The following is a 9,172-nucleotide window of genomic DNA, read 5'->3' as shown; positions in this document are numbered from 1 at the left end:
TCTGAAAAACCAACATCCTGCTGACTAATAGATATGACAAACCTGTGACCTTTCTAACATCCTGTCAACATCAGCCGATTCCCTGACCACAGAGAGCTGTGTCCTTGGCCTGTGTAAATGTTTCCTACTTACCCCCTCCCTCTGTTACCCATTATGGTATAAATTCAGCTTTGGGGAAAAATAAAATTGTCGCCTTGATCAGACTCTTGTCTTGGCGTCCTTCTTCACGTCTCTTGTCCCCCATTCTCTTCCAGGTACCCTCTGCACCCTCGTTGACTGTCCTGCAGGATGGGACAACTGGACGTGACAAGGCTGTTCCATCATCCCACTCTGTCCTGATTTCTCAGGATTTGGCTGAAGGAGGACCAATTCCAAGCTTGTAATAAAGAGAGCCTAATGGTGTTATTACATTGGAGATGGCTCCTTGGTGGTCTTTTGGGGTCCACGAATGCTTCATGACACAACAAATTCTCAGCTGCCACATGATGGCATATAGCACCAATTCTAGGACCCTTCTAGGTTTCACAGGCTCCAGGCATTCGAGTGATACAGAATATAGGGGAAACACCCATTGTGAGTTTCAGGCCATGCTGAGATACATAATAAATTCATCACAATACCAAAAAAAGATTCTGTTTACCTAAGAGTGAATCAAGATCATAACACACAAAGTGCATACACACTTGGCTATCAGAAATTGACTGTAGAGAATGCCAAAATCCTCCAGCAACCCTTGATCCCAACTGTATTGCTCAGGGTGGTTTAGAACTCCTGGGCTCAAGAAGTCACCCGACCCTCCATCCTCAGCACAGTAGGATTTTAGGTAATACTGAAGAAACACAGGCAACCTGCCCCCTTCTCTGTACATCAAATCTTACACTCTCCTATTTCTGCACTGAGCCAGAACAATTAGTATTCCCTTTACCCAAACCCTCTTTGAAGATGCCTCTGGCCTTCGAAAAGGGCAATCAAAAGGGAGCCCAACATGATGCCCTAATATTGCACTCCTTTTTTTTTTGTTTGTTTGTGATACCACACTCCCAGGGCAGATGTCTCCTGTTTTTGAAGGAGGCCAGAATTAGTATCCTTGAAGTGATAAAAGCCCAATCTTGAGGTATAGGAAAGAGGCAATTAAGTATTCCCAGTCAGCTGTGACCACCTTATAGATACAGGCTGGTCTCCTATAGCAGAATAAGTTATTTCTTGCCAGGGCAAAAACATCATTCTCCAGCTGTGTGATTCTGAGTCCCTGTCTAAAGAAATGCTATTGGGTTTAAGGAGAGTACTCCTTCTCCGCTACCCAATAATGTAATGCCTGGGGTCAAGAGCCCCAGCTTATGCATCTTCCTAGATATATATCTCAAATCCCTAGACTTGAGGCTAGGTCTCCCAACCTGTGCAGCAGGAGGGACAATGATCCAGGTCTGGGCTCGAATAATAAAAACTCTTTGTTTTTGACATCAGTATCTCCATTTCTGAAGGTCTCCTGGTGTTCCTGTGGACTGGGCATAACAGCACCCCTAAGAGCCTCTTTTGGTGGAAAGTGTTGTAAGACCCCAAAGTAGTCTTAGCTCAGGAGTGCGACCCACAGAACACAATATGATGATGGACCGATGCAATGGCAAGAGGTTTATTGATCCATGTGCATGGAGTTGCTTATCCTTGAAAGGAACGGCAACCCTGAACTCAAAAAACACACATCTTTTATACTTTACAGAGGGTAGACCTCAGCAATAGGCTACCTGGCTTACTCTGATTGGTGGAACACAGGATAAAGGATCTCTTCAGGCACTGATTGGTTCACTCAAGGGGCTGTTTTTAGCTTAATTAGACAATTTCCTTATCCTGCTCTGTACCTGGCCTTGGAAAGTTCCTGGAAAAAGGGAGGGAGCTGGGTGGTCGGACAAGGTCAGGCTGACACACCTGGTGGTTTACCATAGGGAGTGGTAGAGGGTCTTTTCCCAAGAACAGCTTTGTTTGTTTTGACTGGTCTCATCTAAAGCCTGGTCACTCTCACCACCAAAACCTTGTTTCTATATTCCCAGAACCTTGTTCTTACAGCTTTGTTTCTCGTATCTATGAAACTTATTTCTTTACTGGTGTTCCTTCGAACTGGGCATAATAGTACCCCTAAGAGCCTCTTTAGGGGAAAGCCACCAGAAGTGTCTCAATGGAGGTGAGCCACTCATCAGATGGGACAGGGAGCTTTCTTTGCAAGCCAGGTCAAATGTGACTTCAAGCTCCTAAACGGTGTATTCTCTGACTCGGCTGAAGTTTTAACTCCTTACTGCTTAGGCCTCACCATCAGAGCTGAAACTGTGAATGCAAACTGCTAGTAGCTAATTAGACATTTGAAACTCCACCCAGCAATTCTCTTAAGGAGGTTTTTTCCCCCTTGTATTAAGTAATAAAAGGGGAAACAGTCAAATTCAAAAGTAAAATTCAAGAGAATTTCAAAACATTTGGGGATTCAGGACATAAACACTTACACTTGCCAGTAACTAGGCCTTAGGCCTTAGGGAAGAAAAAGACACAGCAGAGGGTTTAGTCTGTTTATTTAGACTGAAAAGGAAAACCAAACCAAACCAAACCAAACTGAAACTGAAAATCAACAGACATGGTGGCAATGCCTATAGTCCCAACTCTTGGGGTGTGAAAGCCAGAGGAGTAGAAGTTTAAGGAGAGCCTGAGCTACATAGTGATAGTCCAGCCTGGGTTACATGAAACCCTGTCTCAAACACAGAGTTTAGTAGGTTTAGAAATTTTATGCCAAGCCTGATTACTGAAGTTGGACTACTCATATGGTTAAAAAACATGACACACGAATACACACACACACACACACACACACACACACACACACACACACACACACACACACAGGTTAAGAGCACTTGCTTATCTTCCAAGAATACCAAGGTTCAGTTCCTGTTACTCACATGGCAGCTCATAAACTTTCATAACTCAAACTTCCACATTAACTCTGTCTTCTGTAATCAGGCACAGAGCACACACACACACATATACACACCAGGAAAACACACAGAAAAAAGAAATAAATGTAAATAATAATAATAAGGCCCCAGACCTTTCACTATTATTCTTTGACATCATAATGTGAAAAATCACATAGAGAAACAGTTCTATGAAGCCTTGTCTTCACATCTTGACTCCACAGAAAACCACCATGTAGCCAGTGTCACCTGCGTGGCACTTTGATTTGTTTCAGAGAGGACATTGTTATAGGCAGACTTGTATTTGCTGTTGGATACCAGCAACTGCTACTGGGTAAAGAACATGTTGTGGTGGGTCTGTAAAGTGTTTGCTCATTTTCAGGCCTTACCACTCAGCTTTGCTGACATTTTGGTTGGCCCCTTAAATAGAAGAGCTGTTCCTATTGATCTGTTATCCCAAAGTGTAGTAGTATCACAGTTTCTCCCCCCACACTTTGTTTCTATTCTTTATTAGTTATTTTATTTATTTTCATTTGAAATGGTATATCATTTTCCCAGATTCCCCTCTGAAACCACCCTATCTAATCCCTCCCACCCCCTGCATCCATGAGGGTGCTCCCCCACCCACCCACCCACTCACGCACCCACTTATTAAATTTCTTTCTTAGTTTTGGGGGTTGGTGCATGTGGTCATTCCATGGCACTCCCATGGAGGTCATGAGGAAATTTTATGGAATCAGCACCCTCCTTCCAGATACTAAATTCAGGTCCTGATGCTGATGCAGGCATGAACTTTTGTTCCGAGCCATTGCAAAGAATCTTCTTGTCATATCTGTACATATCATACATGTCTTTCAGGTTCTGGGTTACCTCACTCTCTTCTTTTCTGCTTGAATCCATTTGCCCGCAAAATTCACGATATCCTTATTGTTAATCACTAATAGTCCATTGTGTAGATGTACCACATTTTCTTTACCCATTAATCAGTTAAGCAACATCTAGATTGTTTCCAATTGCTAATAGAAATAAACCTACCATGAACATTGTTGAAGAAGCGTCCTTGTGTTATAGCAGAATATGCTTTTTGAATGTGCTCAGAAGTTATATATCTGAGTCTTAGAGTACGATTCTTCCAATTTTTGAAAAAAATAGTATTGATTTTCAAGGTGTTTGGTTCTAAACCCAGTGATGTCTCAGAATGTAGAGAAGCCTCAATCATATATAGGCAGTATTCATTCAGTACCTCTGATAACAGCTTTGCTCCTTGGGAAATATTTTCTGTTCTTTCTTTGGATTCCTATTACAGTTCTCATAACTGCATCCAGGGCTTTCATTGGGCTAAGAATCATCTATTCTGCAAGGTGTGTTAGAACACACCTTTAATTCCCATACTCAGATTGCATGTGAATCTTAGGTCTTGGAGGAGAGCCTTGTCACCACAATGAGTTCCAGACAGGCAGATCTACTGAGCTACACAGACAGACAGACACACGTACAGAGAGAGAGAGAGAGAGAGAGAGAGAGAGAGAGAGAGAGAGAGAGAGAGAGAGAGAGAGAGGAGAGGAGAGGAGAGGAGAGGAGAGGAGAGGAGAGGAGAGGAGAGAGAGAAGAGCACAGAGGAAGAGAGAGCAAGAAGAAAACAGGGCTGTGGAGCTTTTCAAGATGTCAGCAGCCAGGAAGAGGTTTCTGAGTATGTGCTGCCATTTCTCAAAAGTAAAACACTAAATCCTACATCCTAATAGCACTAAAGATCTTCCTTCCACATGGAGGAAATGGACAGAATCCATAAAAGTCTCATCTAAAGCTGTATTCAGCATTGAGATGGAACCATAGCCCTCTACCACAAATACACATAATCCCCAGACTTAACCTCTGCTCTGTATATTATACATGTTCATCACCAGCCTACTTGCCTTAAGAGTTTTGTATTTTTGCACAGATAATCTCAATGGGTTTTCCAATGTATAGAGGTATTGAGTGTTTGTATTGATGAATTTTGTTTCATTTTAAAATATTTATTTAATTTGTTTCTAATTAGGTCTCTGAGTTTTTGTATTTAAATGTGTGTGGATGGCTCAAGTGTTCCCAGAGACTAGAGTAAAATTTCAGACATCTGGAATTGGAGACACAGATAGCTGTGGGAACTGGGCATCAAACACTGCTCCACAGGATGAGCAGCAAGCATTCTTTTTTTTTAAAGATTTATTTATTTTATGTATATGACTACACTATAGCTATCTTCAGACACACCAGAAGCAGGCATCAGATTATCATTGCAGATGGTTCTGAACCACCATGTGGTTGCTGGGAATTGAACTCAGGACCTCAGGAAGAGCAGTCAAGTGCTCTTAACCACTGAGCCATCTCTCCAGCCCAGCAGCAAGCATTCTTAACCTCTGAGCAATGTCTTCAAGAGAATCCATATAACATTTTGCATAGGGTCCTCTTCAAGGAAAGAACATGTTGGGTCATTATTCTGCAAGATCTAAGAAGAGGAAGGAGAGAGACAAGACACACAGAGGTTTATTGGGCCAGGGAAAGCACAATACACAAGTATGTGCTCTCGCAGGACTCATTTATTAAAAGAAAAAAAAAACAAATAAGCACATTCTTATTCAAAACTGATGTATTCAAAGATATAAAAAAGTTATAATGCTAATGGTGGTGGTTGAAGATAACATCAGGCTGCAGGACCTCCTCAAGAAAGAAAGACACGGCTTAATAGCAATGGCAGTCTAATGCAAAAACACTTATAATTTCAGTTTGACTTATATTTCATGAAAATATATGTCCATATGCTGCAGAATAGAGTGTGAGGGATCAGCCAAAAGGTGGATACCATGCAGAGGGAGAGTGACACAGAGCCTTCCTATTCCAGTCTGTTATACTCTATATAATGTCCTTTCTCTTTATTCCCTTCACTACCTCTATGGTCCCTCATACTCTGCAAGTGTTGGGATGTAAGCTCTACAATTTTCAAATATCATTGCTGATCAAATGTGGGTCTCTACAGTAGACATTAGGTTGAAAATAAGCTAATGGATCTCCATGCCAACACAACTATCTTCAATCAGAAGAATTTAATTGGAATTCAAATAAAATGAAATAAATTTCTTCCCCAAGTACATCTAAACATGCTTGAATGTACATGGACTATATTGCCTTATTTATTGCCAACAAGAGCATAGCATGGCCTCCAAATTATAGATAAAGTATTTGTGACAATCCAAACATTTCTTGCTCACAAAGTAGACATGGTTTGGCTGCCTTAAAATCTCAAGTGTGTCCATAAGCTCAGAACAAAGTTGTATAAATCTGTGTGGAATAACATTACCAGTGTCATCATAGACCTCATCAGGGGCAGGGTACTTCTCCAGGGTCAAATGTGTGAGGTTAGCAGTATGCTGCAGCAACTTCTTCAGGCTGTCCATGGACAAAGAGTTCTCCTCAAAATTGACTTCAGTGAGCTGGGAACACTGGCTCAGCACAGGCAGGAGGGCTCTGATTTGGAAGTCCATGATCATACAGCCATTCAATTTTAATGTCTTTAGAGTAGCAGTCACTCTTTCTAGCAAGCTTCTGAGAAATGGATGACTTAAATTTATGAAGGTGACACCACTCAGGTCCAGGTGTTTGAGCTGATGGATGCTTGGACACTGGGAGAGATACTTCATATCTGATTGTGACAGCATGCAATGAGTGATAGCAAGGGTCTCTAATGGACTCTCCAAGCACCTAGAGAGAGAGAGAGAGAAAGAGAGATGAAGGACTTTACCTCAGTCATGTACAATAGTAGAAGAAAAAAGCTGAGATATCAAGGTAGCAGAGTTGACTTAGGCCCAAAGTCATTTTCAGACCATTATTAAATTCAAGCTTAAGATTCTCTCTGAATAAGAGTTCACAACTCCTGTCATGTTATTCTAGGTTAGACATAAGCTATCACTGTGACTGCTACTGCCTCGACGCTACAGTTTCTTCTGAACTGTTATATACCCAGTGACAGATGTTGTAAACTAGAGAACCTAAAAGGATGAACTGGGAAACAATTATAAGCATCCCCATCTCTGCCAACATTTATCTCAATGTGCCCTGACTACCACACAGAGCCTTTGTTCTGTTCATAGGGATTCTCCCAATTATTCACTCATTTCCCATCTATTCATCCCCTTCCTGTGCTCAAATTTTCTTTGAACCATGGGTAGTCAGAGGCAGATATAATCTGTTTACATAGCTCTCAAGATGAAGTTGACATGAGAGGACATGCAGTAAAAAAAATCTCATATATCTTATAGATCTATTATTTTCCCTTCATCAGATTTCTAATGACATGTTTTCTAAATTATGAACACATATATGACAGTCTGACTTTCCTAAGGCAAAAGTCAGAATGAGACAGCAGCATAAAGTACTATTAAATTCTTCTAAGCTTAAATCTATATAAGTTCACCACTGGCTGGGAAGCCATTATATACACTGATGTTTAATGTAAAACAAAACAAAACAAAACAGCAACAACAAAAGCCTTTGTACACCCCTGGATAAAGCTCTCTTTCTTTCATACCTGAGCACTTGGTCCAGATGTTCATTCAGGAAGTAGACATCATTCAAATAGAGATGCTGGAGGTTACGAAGTTTGGAGAACTGAAAAAAGATCTGTTTAACACACAGGCCTTCCGTCTTTTGGTCCCAAGGCCAATCCACAGTTATGCAGATTTCCTTCAAAAGGAGTTTTTGGAGGTTTTTCATCTGGCCCAGGCCAGGGGCTAGCAATGCAAGGGTACACATGTCCCAGCATTTATTAATTTCCAGTTCCTGTATTGAGCCTAGATCAAAAACCCCCAACACATTCAGTGAGTCATAGGCAGGAATGGCCCCAAACTCCAACTTCTGACAGATCACCTGTATCACATTTTTCCTCTGCTTGGCCCAATGACAAAGGTATTTTATGTATTTGGATGGATGGCGGGACGTGAAGGAAAGGTTCATCAATACAGTCATGACCTGTTTTCCCCCTATGATGGGATGATTCCCCACTGGTTGGGTCTTGCCAATGACATCTAGTGAGCTGACTAAATCCTGTATTCCAGTATACCCTTTCCAGAAGTCATGATGGGCATCCCGTAAATCAAGCACTTGTAGTTTCCACATCCTGTGGGTAAAACAGATGGACATTCAGATGGACAGGAGACAGAAATGTGTAATCTGCATGACCCCACAATTCAAGTTCCCTTGAAGAGGCAGGGACAGACTCATTGCATATTGAATATTTCTGTTTGCAGCTGTGCTACATATACCACCATCTTGTTTCTTTGTCTCCAATATAGAAGTTAGTGACCCCTACAACCAGAAGCCTCTGATTCACCTTGTACCCATTTTGAATAATCTATTCACTTCCCCCCATCCACAACCATTCCTCCATGCTACTTTGGTCTCCCTTACCTAGGTCTAACCTTCTGTTTCATCAGCAAATCAAGGCCATCTAGCACAGCTTTCAAGGTCTCCAGGTGAGGAGGAGTCTCCATTAGTCCTCCCACTGGAAGGCATGGGAAAGGCCATGCTGCCACCATCTGCTTCAGGATGTTAGACTGTTTGCTGGTGAACGCATCCTTGAAGAGTGGTGGGAAGAGTTGCATGGGCAGGTCCTGTAGAGCAGAGATGGCCAAGGCTTCGTCTTTCATCAGGCTTCTTCCTGCCAGATGCTGCAGTGTTGGTGGGTTGAAGTTCATCTTGGTTTTCAGATATGCAGATGCTATAGAAATATCCAAAGGAAAAAAGATTTCATCCAAAATTCCGTTAGCATGTATCTTCTTCCCACACCCCAGCCCCACCGCTAATGACATAAACTAGCAAGGGTGCCAATAACTGGTCTGGTACCACTAGAAATCTTGTAATTCAGATTCTGAGGTATCTGATTTTATCATTGCCATAGTGTCTTCAAGGTATTCTTGTTTATGTGGATACTTATTTTTTCAATAAGTTTTAGAAGCAGGAGACATGCTGAGCTCTAAGCTATCCTTTAAGAGACAGAATGCATTGAGGCAACAAGCAGCCTGCTATCCAAAAGTTACTTCACTCTTTCCACCATATTTTCTCCACCTTCATCAGACCTGGGGATCTTGACCCATACAGGTAGCCTTCCCTTCCCCACCATCTTTGCTGCCTATGAGTCCTCTAAGGCATTCCAACCCCCCCCCCCAAGCACCCTGTATCCCTCTGGA

General features: G+C 41.9%; 1 protein-coding gene across 1 annotated transcript; it reads right to left on the bottom strand.

Moving 5' to 3' along the window:
• Positions 1-5,562: 5,562 nt before the first annotated feature.
• LOC120103107 (PRAME family member 12-like) lies at positions 5,563-8,697 on the bottom strand. Its single transcript, XM_087551680.1, has 3 exons — positions 8,394-8,697; positions 7,516-8,103; positions 5,563-6,689 (listed from the first exon to the last, which is right to left on the bottom strand). Exons 1-3 carry the CDS (start codon positions 8,678-8,680, stop codon positions 6,122-6,124), a joined length of 1,443 nt encoding a protein of 480 aa, XP_087407806.1. The 5' UTR covers positions 8,681-8,697; the 3' UTR covers positions 5,563-6,121.
• Positions 8,698-9,172: the final 475 nt, after the last annotated feature.

Source organism: Rattus norvegicus, chromosome 5 (genome assembly GCF_021556685.1).
Source record: "Rattus norvegicus strain SHRSP/BbbUtx chromosome 5, alternate assembly SHRSP_T2T, whole genome shotgun sequence".
NCBI lineage: Eukaryota > Metazoa > Chordata > Mammalia > Rodentia > Muridae > Rattus > Rattus norvegicus.
This window is presented reverse-complemented; position numbering and strand designations above follow the sequence as displayed.